Source organism: Leopardus geoffroyi, chromosome D3, assembly GCF_018350155.1.
Source record: "Leopardus geoffroyi isolate Oge1 chromosome D3, O.geoffroyi_Oge1_pat1.0, whole genome shotgun sequence".
NCBI lineage: Eukaryota > Metazoa > Chordata > Mammalia > Carnivora > Felidae > Leopardus > Leopardus geoffroyi.
In genome coordinates this window covers 57,084,125-57,101,349 of record NC_059339.1, presented here as the reverse complement: position 1 = coordinate 57,101,349, position 17,225 = coordinate 57,084,125, and the positions used below count along the sequence as shown (strand labels likewise).

The window sequence follows — 17,225 nt, the reverse complement described above, 5'->3', positions numbered from 1 at the left end:
AAAACAACCCTCCAATTCACCACTGGATTTATTAATCTTTTGAACTGCTGCATGTACTCTGTAATATGCAGTATTACAATTTTTAGCCATCTATCTGTTGTGAATGTCCCATCTCTTTAGGGTTAGTAAGCCTGACAAGAAACTAGCATACAGCTCCTTGGGCAAGCATGCGATTTCCCTAGCACTGAGGGCAATTAGCGAAAGTGCAGGGTCACAGGGAAATTGTAATTTTAAAATGTAATTATCACGCCAAATAGTCTTCCAAATTGGCTATGCCAATTCCCACGCCTATGTAGATATTTTTAATCACTCCTTTCTTGGCAGACAGTTTCAACCTGCGAGGGTTCCAGACTGGGCAAACCCACTCCGCCCCAGCCCGGCCCAAGCGGCACGCCCCCACATGCCTCCCGTGCGCCAGTTTTAGCCCCGCCCTTCCGCTCAGAGGACCTGCCGCTTGCTCTCGCCTCTTCCGAGGGCGGGGCGTGGGTCGGCCGTGACGTCACTGCCGGCTGGACGCCATCTTGCTGGTTTGCAGCCGGTCTTGGATGTGGCGGCAGCAGTGGTGAGGGCGTGGGGAAGGGTGGGGTGAGGGGGCGAGGCCGCGGCGCGGGCGGCGAAACTCTCCTCCCCTCAGCCCCACCGCGTGGGACGGCGTGAACGCGGTGTCGGAGGGATGTCAGCCTTCTCTGAGGCGGCGCTGGAGAAGAAGCTGTCGGAGTTGAGCAACTCGCAGCAGAGCGTGCAGACCTTGTCCCTGTGGCTCATCCACCACCGCAAGCACTCCCGGCCCATCGTCACCGTGTGGGAGCGGGAGCTGCGTAAAGGTGAGTCGCCCCGCCACCCGGCCTGTTCCCTGGTGCCGCCGGGACCCCCCTCCCCGCGAGCTCCACTTCCCCAGCTCCCCGCTGCCCGGCACCGCCCTACCCAGCGTGCCCGGCTTCCTGGCGTCGGTGGTCCGCCGGCTAGGAGGAGCGGCGTGCACTGCGCTTCCCGCAGAACCTGCGGTTAGTAGGTATTGTTGCATAAGAAATGAAGGATCAAAACAAAACACAACTCCTTCTGATTTAACACAGAGGCCGTAGCCAGGAACTCAGGATTCTGCCTCTAATTAGGGCCAGAAATTCAGGCAGTCAGGTATCTTTTTCATTCTGTGGGTTATAATGGAGGGTAAGGGTGAAAAAAGGGAAGTGGAAGGGAAAAGATTGGCGTGCGGATGGGAGTTAATTCCATCATTTCTATAACACATCAACTCAGTCTTGAAAAATTAATAGAGGAATCGGAATTTTAGAATTGGGGAATGTGAAATTGCATCCATGCCTGATGCAGTGAAGGAACCCTGAATTTGTAGATTTTAGAGGACTAGCATTCGGTGAATTTATTATTAATTTCTGGATTGCGGTTGCCTCACCTGAAAATGAGGGAGTTACATTGAGTCATCTAAAGTCTTTTCTTGCTCCATGATTATGTACTTTCAGGGCAGCATGTTTGTTTTGCAAAAACATCAGTCCTGTAAATGAAGTTAACTTTTTTGAGCTAGTCTGCTCTCGCTAAAACACTCAGAATCATTTCACTTCTGCAGAGCGACTTTATCTGTAAGAACTGATTGTCAGTGAGACTAAATCATTTGCTTAGAGTCTGGGTTTTAACCGTAATTCTTAATTCATTGCGTAGAAAGAATGTGCGCTTCTCGTTATTGCTTCAGACATTCTCATGTATCGATATGCTGGTTATTTATTAATTAGGGGTTTTAACAGTCATTATTAATCAAAATGGATGCTTGTTTACTGACCTATATGAAAGCTGTATGATGTGATGTATTAATATGAGAGCCAAAATGTGGCATTGGCTATAGGGAATGGAAACAAACTGTCCTTTTCTTGTGTATTTGCTTGTGGTTAATCTCTTAAGAGAAATGGACCTTGGAGTGAGGTTTTTCAGTTCATATGTGTGTCTCTGTATTGGTGCTCAGGGAGGAATTCATCTTCTGTGAGTGACCGGAAAGGTTTGAGAAACATAAGATATAAAGGTCTGGAAAATAGCTGAACTCTGAGAAGGAAGTAGTTGTCTTTGCTCCTATACTTTACTAGATTTCGAAATAAGCAAAAGGCTTATACTTTTTTGGGGTTAGGGAAGAGTATTAGAAACACATAATCAATAAAGGATTGGTACCCAGACTATCTTAAGAACTACCACAAAGCAGTAGAAAAATGGCAGTACTATTAAAGGTGTCCCATGAGTGGAAACCTGAAAGGCCAATGAATGATACTTAATCTTACTGATCAGGAAAGAATAAACCAATGAGGTACCACTTTATACCCTTCAGTTTGCAAGAATTGGTGAAGATGAAAAAAAAAAAAAAGAATTGGTGAAGACGGGGAGAAACAGGAACTCTCCTACACTACTGGTTGAAGTGTAAAAAGGAGATAAACTCCATGACTTCCTAATGAAGTTGAAGGTATATATCCTTTGACCTAGCAGTTCTTCTAGGAATGTGTCTTAGAAACTAATACATGTCCTCAAGGAGTTATGTTTATTGTAGCTTCTTAGTAACAAAATTAGAAACAGCTGTGGGCGAATATATTGAAACATTCATGGACTATAATACCGACCAGCAGTTTTCGTGAACAGACTAGAGCTCCATGAAACAACATCACTGAATTAAAAAAACAACAACAAACAAGCAAAATGTTGAGCTAAGAAAGCAAGGTGCAGACCAGTATGCCATCTGGTAAAGTTTGAAAACATGCAGGAACAATACTCTGCTTCGTTCACAGATACCTGTAGTTACAGTTAGAAAAACATGCATAGTGATGATTAACATCATGTTGCAAGATAGTGCTTACCATAAGGGAGAGAGGAAGTGAAAATGGATCTGTGGTATCTTACATTTCGTATTTTTTTTTAATCATTTGATACCTGGGGGAAAATGATGAGATGTGCTATTAACTGGGCTTGGGGTTATTTCCATATGTTTAAACGATTTATAATTAGAAAAAAAATTGAAGGCATATAAATAGATACTGTAGGAGGCGAGTGGTGTTGGGTGATGATGGTGATGATGGTAATGGTGGTGATGATCATGCTGCTGCTGCTGCTGTTTTGTTTGGTTTTGCATTATCTGCCAGAAGTTTCCTTTCCTTGACATGACTGTACCTTTGTAGGGTAGAGCCTTTGTGTTCCCCCACCTTTGCAGTGTTTTGCTCATCAACTTTATTTTTTTTTAGTGTTTATTTTTGAGAGAGAGAGAGAGAGTGAGTTTGTGTGCGCACGCATGCGCGCAAGTTGGGGAGGGGCAGAGAGAGAGAGAGAGAGAGAGAGAGAGACACACACACACACACACACACACACAGATTTCAAAATAGTCTCCAGGCTCTGAGCTGTTAGCACAGAGCCTGACGTGGGACTCGAACTGATGAAGTGAGGAATCATGATCTGAGCCAAAGTTGGACTCTTAACTGACTGAGCCACCGCAGCGTCTCTCCTCATCAGCTTTAGGATCCTCCATGGCCTGTAGCATAATGATAAGGGGAATAGTTAACTGAATATCAGCATTGTTTTAGCCATCTTACTGTGATATTGTGAATCCTCACATAATCTCTATAAAATAAATATTTATAAAAGGAATTGGTCGAATTTGAAATAAAGAAATCAATAAGTAAAATCAGTAGAACATTTTGTATTAAGCTTGGCATTCTTTAGTTTCTTGAAGTGATTAAAGAAGACAAATGTGACATGGGTAGGAAAAATTACTGTTCAAAATATAAGAATCAGGTAAAATGGTAATGTCACACATGGTAATTATCCAGTTATGAAGATTTCCTTTTTTGTTCTACCTTCATTATTTTTGCCTCTTTTAAAGAATTTCTGGGGTGGGGACAAAAAAAGAATTTCTGTTTGCAGGTATATATCCCAAGGCCTTTATGAAGACTATAAAGTAGCCATATTTTCCCTGAGAAATGTGATAGAGTGTAACCAAAAAACGTAAGGATTTTGTTGTTTTCTAACTGCCTTATTGAGATACAATTAACATATCATACAATCACTCATTTAAAGTGTATAGTTCAGTGGTTTTTAGTGTATCGTAAAGTTGTGAGACCACCACCATAGTCAATTTTAAAACATTTTCATCACCCAGAAAGAAACTCTATGCCTTTTAGCCATTATCCCCCAAACCCCTCCACTTTCCCTAGCCTTAGGCATCCATTAGTTTGTGTTGTCTATAGATTTGCCTATTCTTAGCATTTCACATAGTGGAAGTATACAACATGTCATCCTTTGTGCTTGATTTCCTTTGATTAGTATAATGTTTTCCAGGCTCATCTGTGTTGTAGCATTTTTCATTCCTTTTCATGGCCAAATAATAATCCATTATATGGATTTATCCATTCATCAGTTGATAAGACATTTGGTTATTTCTGCTTTTTGCTATTATGAGTAATACTGCTATGAACATTTGCATACAGGTTTTTGTGTGAATGTTTTTTCATTTTTTTTTGAATATATACCTATGGGTGGGATTGCTAGGTCATACAGAAACTCTATGTTTAACCTTCTGAGGAACTGCCAGACTTTTCCACAGTGACTGCTTCATATACTCCTACCAGCAGTGTATGAGGATCCAATTTTTCTACACCTTTGTCAGCACTTGTATTACCTGTCTTTTTTGTAGCCATCCTATTGGGTTGTAAAGTATGATTGTGGTTTTCATATGTATTTTCCTGATGGCTAAGGATATTGAGCACATTTACATGTGCTTAAGGCTATTTGTATGTTGACTTTGGAGAAATGTTTGTTCAGATTCTTGCCCGTTTTTACATTTTTTTAAAATGTTTTTTTTTTTTTTTATTTTTGAAAGGGGGGAAGGGAAGGGCAGAGAGAGACACACACACAGAATACGAAGCAGGCTCCAGACTCTGAGATGTCAGCACAGAGCCCGACACAGGGCTCGAACTTATGAACTTTGAGATCATGACCTGAGCTGAAGTTGGACACCTAACCGACTGAGCCACCCAGACGCCCCAAATTGATTTCATGTTAATGTAAAATAATATTTAGTAAAAGATAACGATTTCCTAAAAATATTAAGGGTTGGAGTGATTTACATTTTTGCAAATCTTTGTATCTCTCTCTTTTTTTAAAATTTTTTAAATGTTTATTTATTTTTGAGACAATGTGAGGGAGTAAGTGCAAGCAGTGGAGGGGCAAACAGAGGGAGACACAGAATCTGAAGTGGGCTCCAGGCTCTGAGCTGTCAGCGCAGAGCCCGACACGGGGCTAGAAGTCACAAACCATGAGATCGTGACCTGAGCTGAAGTTGGACACTTAACCGACTGAGCCACCCAAGCACCCCTAAGATACATATTTTTTAATGTTTATTTATTTTGAGACAGAGAGAATCTCAAGCAGGCTCCATGCTCAGTATGGAGCTGGACTTGGGGCTTGATCTCACAAATTGTGAGATCATGACCTGAGCTGCAATCAACAGTTGGACACTTAATGGACTGAGCCACCCATGTGCCCCTAAGATATTTGAAATTTTTATGTTTATAAAATGTGTTAGGAGGATTATAATGAATTATTTAGTTACCTTGCTGTCTTCTAGGTCATTTGGTCATCTTTGGTTCTGTAGCATAACTCTTGGCTGCTCTCAGGTACCTATAATCTTCTTTTTATAATTTTTCCTTAGTCCCTTCTTTAATAACTGAGAAATTAAGTAAAAATTTTACTGTGCTTACATTAGATGCTTGGACTTTCCAGGTGTATTAAAAAATACATAGATATATCTTAGTAATAACATGCACATAATGTAAAATTCAAAAGCGAAAAAGGGTTATAAAGAGGGGTAAGACTCCTTCCCATTATTCTTCTCTTCTTTACCCACAGATTTTCCCCACCTAGAATCAGTTTAACAGTTTATATATTTTTCCAGAATTTTCTGTGTATATACAGTCATATATATAATTTTTTTCTTTCTTGTTTAGGCAAATGGTAGAGTATTACATAGACCAACATGTAGACTTTGCTTTGCTTTTCTTCCTTTTAATATATCTTTCAGATTGTTGCATATTGGTAAAAATGGTGTTGCTTCGTTAAAAAAAAATTACTGCATTGTATTCTGTTTTTTGGACGCACCAAAATTTATAACTGTTTCTTTATTGATGAACATATAGGATGGGTCTGTTTTTAATATTAATATTTATATATTAATTTTTGTTACTAAATATTCTAGTGTTTTTCTTAATGGTTTCAGCTGACTTAAGAGACCATAATAGAGGGGCCCCCTGGTTGGCTCAGTCAGTTAAGCCTCCGACTTCGGCTCAGGTCATGATCTCACGGTCTGTGAGTTCGAGCCCCGCGGTCGGGCTCTGTGCTGTCAGTTCAGAGCCTGGAGCCTTCTTTGGATTCTGTCTCCCTCTCTCTCTGCCCCTACCCCCCCAACTCATGCTCTGTCTCTCAAAATATGAATAAATGTTAAAAAAATGTTTTTTAAAAGAGTAATTTCATTAAAAAAAAAAAAGAGAGAGAGAGACCATGATAGAAATGGTTAGGCATTAGTGTACTGTACCATTTTTTTTAATGTTTATTTATTTTTGAGAGAGAGAGAGAGAGAGAGAGCGAGCATGAGTGGAGGAAGGGCAGAGAGAGAGAGAGAGAGACAGAATCTGAAGCAGGCTCCAGACTACAAGTCAGCACAGAGCCTGGTGTGGGGCTCGAACTCACAAACTGTGAGATCATGACCTTTTCAGTTTATATATTAGCTTAAAGAGAATTCACATCTTTTTAATGGTAAATCATCTTAGGCTGAGAATCATGCTGTCTTACTCTAAATGTATTTATTGTAATTCTTTAAATAAGTGGTTCTCAAGCTTGTTTATATATCAGTTCTTGATATTTATAAAGGTTTATAAAGACTATTGTGCAGTGCACCCTTAACTTTAGAATAACTTTGTGCTAAATGTATCTTGTTTAATTCTAGTACAGACTAACAGAAGGATGTGTCAAAGGATTAAGCCACATTACACAGAAAGACTTAAAACTGAAAAAATATTTTTTGTAAATTGAGAAAATGGCTTGCCTTAGTTGATTTTTGTGATGGCATGCTTTGGTCTAGCTCAGGGAACATCATTCTGCTTCAAGAGCGTGACTTAAAATCCTCATCTATTCAACAGTGTTTGTTTCATTAGTATTTGTGCAAATTGTACTGTGTACTGTATTCTGTTTTATATATTACTTTTTAAAATAACTGAAATTTATTTGGGTAGTCAAGGACCATATTTTGCTTATCAGAAAATTCAGTTTTCTTAGCAGAGTATCATGAATTATTATCTTTAACAGCACTTAATGATGGTTAATTTTATGTGGCATGCCGACTGGGCCACGAGGCAGCTAGATATTGGGTCATACAGTATGTTTGTGAAGTAATTTCTGGAAATTTAACATTTGAATGTATAGACTGAGTAAAGCAGATTGCCCTCCTTTAATGTGAGTTGACCTCTGTCAGTTGGAGGCCTGAATTAAAAAAGGCTGACTTTCCTGTAAGTAAGAGGGAACTCTTCCTGCCTGACTGTTCTTTCTTGCCTTTGGACTCACACTGAAACATGGACTCTTCCTGGGTCTGGAGCTGCTTGCAGGCAGGACCCACGGGACCTAGCTGCAGATCTTGGGACTTGTCAGAGTCTATAATCTTATAAGCTACTTCCTTTTAATATTATAATCTCTTTATATGTATATACACACATATTTTATTGGTTATGTTTCTCTGGAGAACTCTTATAACATAGCAGCTTTATCTGGATTTACTATGATTTCGTTAGTAAATCAACTATATTAATTGTGGATTTAATCCAAATAAGTCTCTGTTTGAGAATTTTTAAAAAGCAGTTGATATGCTATAACTAACATATAGCACATAGAAAACTCTTCATGACTAGAAATAATTTCATTTTATGTGTTTATAATTTGGTGCTTTAGATGTTAAGTGATGGTAGAAACATCAATATGCTGATCACACTTAGTGATCCCTTTTTTTTAGCCCCTGTTTCAATGTTACTGAATGGTATTTCTTGAGCACTACAAACTCACCTTGCACAAAACAACCCTTTATGTCATCTTTCCCCACTCTCATCCCACTGTTTTTTTGGTTTTGTTTTGTTTTGGGCCGGGGGGGGGGGGGGGGGAGCTTTCCTGTTCTGGTGAAAGACATTACTGTCCACCAGTTGCCTAAGCTCAGAACTTTAAGTTTGGCTTGGCCCCTTGCCATACGTGCCTCACCTTGAGCTATTTTGTTGCTATTTTAGCACTATCTCTACTGCCCAAGTCCTCATCTTTCACTAACACCCTTGTAATAGCCTCCCATCTAATTTCCTTGTGTTTAGTCTCTTCAGCCATCTGCTTGTCCTCCTTACCAGTGTTAGCATAGAATTACCATATGACCCAGTAATTCCACTTTTAGGTATATGTTCAAAGAGTTGAAATATTCAAGGATTCAAACATATATTTTACAAGACTGCTTATAGCAGTGCTATTCAGAGTACCAAAAGGTGGAACAACCTGAATGTCCATCAATGGATGAATGAATTTATATGGTGCAGTGGAATTCATGCAGTAGGATAGTATTCAGCCAGTAAATAAAAAGGAATGAAGGGCTAATTCTGCCACAGTGTGAATGAACCTCAAAAACATGTGAAGTGAAAGAAACCAGAGACAAAAGGTAACATTTTATGATTGTATTCATATGAAATATTCAGAAGAGATAAATCCACAGAGATAGAAAGTGGTTGTCAGGAGCTGGGAGGAGGGGAGGAATGGAAAATGGATGGCTTTAATGGGTATGAGGTCATCTGGGGGCATGACAAAAATGTTTTGGAACTAAATACTGTATAGGTGATGGTTGTGGAACTTTATGAATGCACTAACTGCTGCTGAATTAGATACTTTAATGTGGTTAATTTTGTTACGTAATTTCCTAAAAGAAAAAAAGTCATATAAACACCTTGCACTTTTATGTGTCTCTGTGCTTTTATATACTCTGTTTCTATTTCTACTCTGTCTCCTAGCCTCTAAGCTCTGGTGTCTACCTACTCCTCTCTGCAGCTTCCCCTAGTCCTCAGGAAGAGTTAATTGTCCATTTATAGTCCCTAATCCATTTTTGGGAATAAAAATTCCAGTTAACATCCTAAATTTATAATAATCTAGTTTGAATCGATACTAACTTTTCTTCAATAGCATACAAAAACTGTTCCTATAGAGCTGTCTCCCCCCCCCCTTTGTTATTACTGTCACAAGTTACATCTTTGTAAGTTGTGTGCCCATTAAAAGACTTAAAATTGCTGTTTTATATATTTGTCTTTTAAGACATATAGGAAACAAAAAGAGGGTTACAGATTAAAACATCAATTAATACTGGCTTTTATATTTAATTATATAGTTACCTTTACTGATGATCTTTATTTATATGTCTTCTAGTTACTATCTAACATCCTTTCATTTCAGGCTGCTGGAGCCTCTTTACCATTTCTTGTAGGACAGATCTGCTAGTGACAAAATCCCTCAGCTTTTGTTTAGGTTAATATGTCTTATTTTCTCCTTTGTATTGAAAGATAGTTCTGCCAGATTTCTTTCAGTATTTTTTGGCATCTTTTGGCCTCCATAGTTTCTGATAAGTTGGCTGTCCTTGTTACTCAGTCTTACTGAGTCTCTTTTGTGCGTGAAAGTGAGTCATTTCTTGCTGTTTTCATAATTCTTTGTCCTAAAGTTTGATTCTGTGTCTCAGTGTGGGTCTCTTTGAGTTTATCCTACTTAGAGTTCATTGAGATCCTTGGATTTGTAGATTCATGTCTTTCCTAGATTTGGGGACATTTTTGGCCATTGTTTCTTCAGATATTCTTTATGCACCCTCCTCCCTTCTGGGATTCTTGTAATGTGTATGTTTGTTGTATTGATGGTGTGCCACAGAACCCTAAGGTTCTGTTCATTTTTCTTCATTCTTTTTCTTTCTGCTCTCCACACTCCCATTTCAGGGGTCTTCTCTTCAAATTTGTTGGGTCTCCGAACTCTGACATCAAGTACTTGCTACTGCTATTCTTATACTACTTATTGTACTGTGTTTTAATGGTTCTGTGTTGAGTTTCCTATTGCTAGAGGACTGAGCCTATTTCTTTGTTGCCTCAGAATCTAGCATGAAGTAAAATACGTGATGAGTTACTGAATGAATGTTGGAAAGTGTGTAGAATCTGAGATTTTTAGAGCTTGGAAGGAGTATTAAAGAATGTTTTGCTTTTAAACAGTTTCTTTTAAAGATAGTGCCTGACTTAGGAACTTCCAACATTTTAAGACAAATAATGAATTCCAGTTGTGAATATTTCCCTTAATGAGAAAAACTTGGAAAATTTCCACCATTTTCAGTCTGTCATACTGTTCTGCTTTTCCCATATTTATCAGTTCTTAGGGTAATGGTTCTTAAAGTGTGGTCAGTGAATCACCAAGACCTTTTTAGGGAATGTAGGAGTCCACAAGGTAAAAATTATTTTTGTAATACTTCTAAGATATTTTCCCCCTTTTGACTGTGTTGACGTCAGTGTAAAAAGCAGGTGTGGATGAAAACGGTTAGTGCCTAAATATTAATAAAGGTAGAGGGACCATTCTACTGAAATTCATTGTACCTTTCACATGACATTCACAGCTGAAAAATATATCACATTCCTGACTGCTTATCAAAGCAGCGCACACTACTAATTTTGTTGTATCTTGACCCTTGAGTGCATGACTCTGTGTGTGTGCACACACGTGCACATTTCTTTATTGTGGTAAAGTATATGTAACATAAAATTTAATGTTTTAATGTTTTTTCTTGGTCTTTTGTGCGGTAGGTTATATATAATATACATTTACCATTTTAACCATTTTTTAAATGTGCAGTTCAGTGGCACTGTGTATTTTCACATTGTTTTGCAACTGGCATCATCATCCATCCTAGACCTTTTCTCAGCAGGGAAGGGGCAGAGAGGGAGACAGAGAATCTCAAGCAGGCTCCACGCTGTCACCACAGAGCCCCATGTAGGTATCAAACCCACGAACCATGACATCATGACCAGAACTGAAACCAAGTCAGATGCTTAACCAGCTGAGCCATCCAGGCGCCCCTGAATTTTGCTTTTGATAACAAGTTTAAGAGCTTTGCTTGGCCCTGTATTTTGAAGATTTCTTCTACATTTTGTTCTAAAATGTTTATATAGTTTTACATTTAAGTCCATGATGCCTTTTCAGTCGATTTTTGTGGAAGGGGTGAAATTTAGGTCAAGGTTCAGTTTTTGTATGTGGATGTTCAGAATCTCCAGTACAGTTTGTTCAAAGGCTGTCTTTCTTTCATTGAATTACTTCTGCATCTTTGTTAAAATTGGTTTGGGCTTATTTGTATGCGTCTTTTTCTGGGTTCTCTATTCTGTTGATCCATGTGTCTTTCCCTGTACCAATAAATACCACACATAGTCTTTATTATAACTATGTAATAAATCTTGAAATTGAGTAAACTTATTTCTTCTATATTTTTCAAAATTATTATAGCTATTCTAGTTCCTTTGTTCTTCTATATAGACTTTAAAATATTCTTGTCTATATCAATAAAAATTATTTTGATGGGATTTTGATAAGGGTTCTTTAATCTTGTATATCAGTGTAGGGAGAATTGACCTTTATTACTCTGAGTCTTCCAATCTATAAACATGGCATATCTTCCCCTTTCTTTACTCTCTGTGCAGAGCCTGCTTGGGATTCTCTATTTCTCTGACCCTACCCCACTTGCGTGTGCACTCTTTCTTTTTTCCAAAAATAAATAAGCTTTAAAAAAAGTATTTATCTTGTTTTGTGTGACCTTGCTGAACATACTTATTAGTTGTAGGAGTTTTTTGGTAGGTTTCCTTGGGATTTTCTGTGTAGATAGTCATGTCATCTGCAAATGGGTATGGTTTTATTTTTTCATCTTTGACCTCTGTGGTTTTTTCTTCTTCTTACCTTATTGAACTTGCTGGCATGTCAGGCACAGTGTTGAATAAGAATGATGAGTGGACATCCTTGTCTTTTTCCTTAGTGGGTAAGCAGTGTTTTCACCATTACGTATAGTGTTAGCTGTAGTTTTATTTTTAGATTCTGTATCAAGTTGAGGAACTTCCTCTCTGTTCCTGGTTTTTGAGAGATACTAAAATAAAATGTTGATGAAATTTGTCAAAAGCCTTTTTTGCATCAATTTGATCATGTGATTTTTTTTTCTTTAGCCTGTTAATATGGTGTATTATGTTCAGTTTTCAAATCTTGAACCAGCTGTGCATCCCTACAATAGATCCCACTTGTTTGTGGTTGTTAATTCTTTACATATATATATAGCTGAATTCTGTTTGCTTAATTTTGTTAAGGGTGTTTACATCTGTATTCAGGAGGACTGTTGGTCTATTGTGTGTGTGTGTGTGTGTGTGCGTGCGCGCGTGCATGCACATGTGTGTCTTGTTTTGAAATCAGAGTAGCACTGACTTCATAAAATGAATTGAGGTTTGTTCCCCTGTTTTCTGGAAGAGGTGTAGAATTTTTAAAATTCTTCTTTAAATGCTTGGTAGAATTATTTGGCAGAAACTATCTGGATCTGGAGAGTTCTTTTTTGGGAGTTTAAAAATTGCATATCCAGTTTTATTAATTGTTACAGGGCTGTTTAGGTTTTCTGTATATTTTCTGTATATTCATATATTTGGTTTTCTGTATATTTTCTGTATATTCATATATTTGGTGAGTTTGCAGTGGTTTGTGTTTTTCTTGAGGAACTATAGTCCATTTTTTCTAAGTGTCAAATTTACGTGTCCGGGGTTTTTCATTGTTTGCCTTTATTATCCTAATTGTCCTTTCATACCAGTGGTAATCCTCGTATTGAAAATTTGTGTTTTCCCTTTTTTCCTTTGTCATTCTTGGTAGAAGTTTATCATTTGAATTCATATTTTCAAGGAAGCAGCTCTTTGATGCTCAACATTACTAATCATTAGGAAAATGCAACTCAAAACCACAATGAGATATCACCTTACACTTGTTAGAATGTCCATCATCAAAAAGAGAAATGATGGAGAGGATGTGGAGGAAAGGGAACCCTTGTGCCCTGTTGGTGGGATTATAATCTGGTACAGTTACTATGGAATTAAAAATAAATCAAATAATTAAAATTGGAGGGGTGCCTGGGTGGCTCAGTTGGTTAAGCATCTGACTTCAGCTCAGGTCATTATCTCACCACTCATGAGTTCAAGTCCCTCATAGGGCTTTGTCCTGACAGCTCAGAGCCTGGAGTCTGCTTCAGATTCTGTGTCTGCCTCTCTCTCTGCCCCTCTCCTGCGCGCACTTTCTTTTTCTCAAAAATAAACGTTAAAAATTTTTTTTGAAAGAAAATTAAAATTGGAATTAAAATAGATTTAAAACTTAAAAAATAAAACTGCCATATGACACAGCAGTTCCCCTTCTGGAATATATCCAAAGGAAATGAAAATGCCAACTTGAAAAGCTGTCTGCACCCCCATGTTAATAATATCAGCATTATTTACAATCGCCAAGACAAGGAAACTACCTAAGTGTTTATCATCAGGTGAATGGATAAAGAAATTGTTTTATATATACACAATGGAATATTATTCATCCATAAAAAATGAGGAAATGCTGCCACTTGTAACATGGATGGACCTGGAGGGCTTTATGCTAAGTGAGATAAGTCAGAGAAAGACAAATACTATATGATCTTATTTATACATTAACAAACAAACCCAGATTCAGCAAAAAGAGATCAATCGGGGCGTGGTTACCAGAGGTGGGAATGTGGGAAGGGGCATTGTAAGGAGATGATCAAAAAGTACAAACTTCCAGTTACAAGGTAAATAAGTACTAGGGATATAATGTACAACATGGTGACTGTAATTAACTTTGCTGTGTTATATAAATCAAAGTTATTAAGAGTAAATCCTAAGAGTTCTCATCCTATGGAGAAAAAAAATTTTTTTGCACCTGTATGTGATGATGGATGTTAAAACTTATTGTAGTAAGCATTTCACAGTGCAAGTCCATCCATTGTGCTACACACCTTAAACTTGATGTACAATGATGTATGTCAATTAAATCTCAATAAAACTGGTGGAGAAAATAGCTCTTTGTTTCACTGATATTTTTTTTCCCTTTTAATTTCTGCTTTTACTTTTATTTCCCCATTCTGTTTCCTTGGGTTAATTTTGCTCTTATTACTCTGTGTTTTTGAGGTGAGAGTTTAGATTAGTGATTTGGGACTTGTTCATTTTTTCCATTATATGCATTTAGTGCTAAAAGTTTCTCAGCCCTCCTTCCGCTTTATCCCACAAATTTTGGTACGATGTCTTTTCAGTTTATTTGCATATGTTAATTGAAGTGTTCTTATGATGGATACCTTAAAATAATTCTCATACCTTTGTCATTGTGGCGTTAGCATCTATTGATTGACCTTTTTCATTCAGTTTCACATCCCCCTGGTTCTTGGTATAATGAGTGATATTTGATTGATTCATACTTTTCTTTTTGAGAGAGAGCGCGTGCCTGTGAAAATGGGAGGAGTGGAGGAAGGGGAGAGAGAGGGAGAGAGGGAGAATCTCAAACAGGCTTCATGCCCAACTTGGAGCCCAACTCAGGGCTGGATCTCACAAGTGTGAGATCATGACCTAGGCCAAAATCAAGAGTCAGACACTTAACTGACTGAGCCACTCAGGTGCCCCGATTCATAATTTTTTGTATGTATTATGTTTTGAAACTCTGGACTTTATTTAATCCTGTTTTATCTGGATTTCTATGATATTAACCCATCAGGGGAAGGTTAGGTACTCTTTGTTACTGCTGAGTGCAAGTGAGAGTTTGGCTGACACCACAGAGTAAGGGGTTAGGAATGTGTGGTGTTAGTATTGCTGGGCCATGGTGAAAATCCTGACTCTTCACTGGCACATCCCAGGGGGAGTGCCTTCTTACCGCGGGGTAAGGGTGGAAGTCCAGGCCTTTCTGACTGCCTTCTCTGACACCACTCTTGAGAGGTGTTAGTCTCTATATCACAGCCTGGTTTCCTACTTAGCCTTTGCTGGTATGGATGTGAGTGGGGCACTGTTTTGTGTTTTTGGTTTTCCCCTGTCATGTTTGGCTGGAGTAGATTGGTTATTGTCTAAAAGTTTTCTGTCTTTCTAGGCTGTCCTTTTCTTGGTCCTTTGGCTGGAATGAGAAGGTTTGTGTTGGAACTCTTTATGTCTGCACCTGTTAGGATTTCTGGGTTGCTGACTTTTTCAACTCCCAATCTGAGATAAAGGCAAAAAGAAAACCCCGAGAGCTCATTTTGTATTGTTCTTTGGGTTGCAAGGTCCCTAGCCTGTCTGCTGCCTTTTTTGTTCTTGTATTTGTTTTATTTATAATGCCCAGGATTTATAGTTGTACTTTCCAAGAAAAATAGGGAAAACTACATCTGCTCTTATCTTCCTGGAAGCAGATGTTCCCTACAAAACTGGTCTTTATATTGGAACTGGGACACATCAGTTTTACTGGTATTTTTACTAATATTTTCTTGTCCGAGATATTATAAGATACTTTCTGGTTTGCATCTGGTATTAGTATTTTAATAAGCTTATTTTAATATAACTGCTAAACAGTTCTACTTTTTATTGTTTTAAAATACACACTTGTAAAATTTAAAACAGCACAGTAGTATGTAAATTGCTAAGTAAAAATGTATTGCAAAGAGGCCAGTTATCCCCAAATTAATTTATAAGTTCAGGGCAGTTTATAAGAAATGTGTTCTTTTACAAGACATTTTACAAGGCAAGGTCTTTTATAAGACCTCTAAATCTAGGGGCACCTGGGTGGCTCAGTTGGTTGAGCATCTGACTTCGGCTCAGGTCATGAGCTTGCCATTCGTGAGTTCAAGCCCTGTACCGGGCTCTGTGCTGACAGCTTGGAGCCTGGAGCCTGCTTCAGATTCTGTGTCCCCTTTCTCCACTCCACCCCTGCTTGTGCTCTGTCTCCCTCTGTCTTTCAAAAATGAATAAACATAAAAAGGTTTTAAAAAAAAAAAAAGACCTCTAAATCTAGAGATCATTGGGAAAAGTAAATGTGGAGGAACAGCCAAGGCAATTTTTAATTTTTGTTTTGTGAATTTTGACAGTTTTGAAGGGAAAACAGTAATGGAGGTATTGTGCACAGACTGTGAAGGCACTGAAGGTAGAAGAGTATCATGTTGATAACAGAAATAAAAATATATATGGAAGGAACAGACCAGAGATTTATGAGGAAACCCATTTTATGTAGTAATTTGGTAATCATTAATTTGGTAAAGTAAGCACTTTAAATTCATGCGGAAAAGGCTAGAATATTAAATGATTCTTAGGTTTCTACTTGATACCATACATAAAGTTAAAGATATAACACTGAAAAAAAAATCAACTGTGGAATCCTGTAAGGAAAACATGTTTATAGTTGTTTCTAGTCTTGCACTGTGCAAAGATTTTCTAAATAAGGTCCAAGAGGTCTTGTAGGAAATAGATTTGGCTAATAAAATTATAAAATCATTGAATATAGAAAATACCAAATTTCAGTGCCTAGTTATAAGGAAATAGTCAATGCATATATTTTTTAATACAAATATAATTAACATACAGTGTTTCAGGTTTACAGTCTGATGATTCAGTAATTCTGTATATTTCTCTGTGCTCATCGAAATAAGTGTACTCTTAATCCCTTTTATCTATTTCATCTACCCACCCACTCTCTTCCCCTTGGCAATCATCAGTTTGTTCTCTGTATTTATAAGTTTGGTTTTGTGTTTGTCTCTTTTTTTCTTTGTTTCTTAAATTCCATATATGAGTGAAATCATATGGTATTTTTCTTTCTCTGACTTATTTAATTTAGGATTATACTCTCTGGGTCCATCTGTGTTGTGAATGGCAAGATTTTATCCTTTTTTTATGGCTGAATAATACTCCATAGTGTATCCATCATCTTTATCCACTCATCCACCAGTGAACACTTGGGTTGCTCCCATATCTTGGCTATTGTAAATAATGCTGCAATAAACATAGGGGTGCATAGATCTTTTTGAATTAGTGCTTTTGTTTTCTTTGGGTAAATACCCCCATATTGTTTTCTACAATAATAAATAATTCCACAATATTATTTTTAAAACGTTATTCTTAAAGGAGCAAAAAATTTTT

At 37.7% G+C, this 17,225-nt stretch overlaps 1 protein-coding gene across 4 annotated transcripts in view; it reads left to right on the top strand.

Annotated features, from left to right (window-relative positions):
• Positions 1 to 484: 484 nt before the first annotated feature.
• Positions 485 to 17,225, top strand: part of RPRD1A (regulation of nuclear pre-mRNA domain containing 1A) — a 68,514-nt gene continuing 51,773 nt past the window's right edge. For 3 of the 4 annotated variants that reach the window (XM_045459550.1, XM_045459553.1, XM_045459552.1), the window contains exon 1: positions 504 to 824. In XM_045459550.1, the coding sequence (XP_045315506.1) occupies positions 674 to 824 (151 nt within the window). In that variant the 5' untranslated portion in view covers positions 504 to 673. Of the gene's footprint in view, positions 825 to 17,225 lie in introns of all 4 variants that reach the window. The other variant, XM_045459551.1, reaches the window with a different exon arrangement.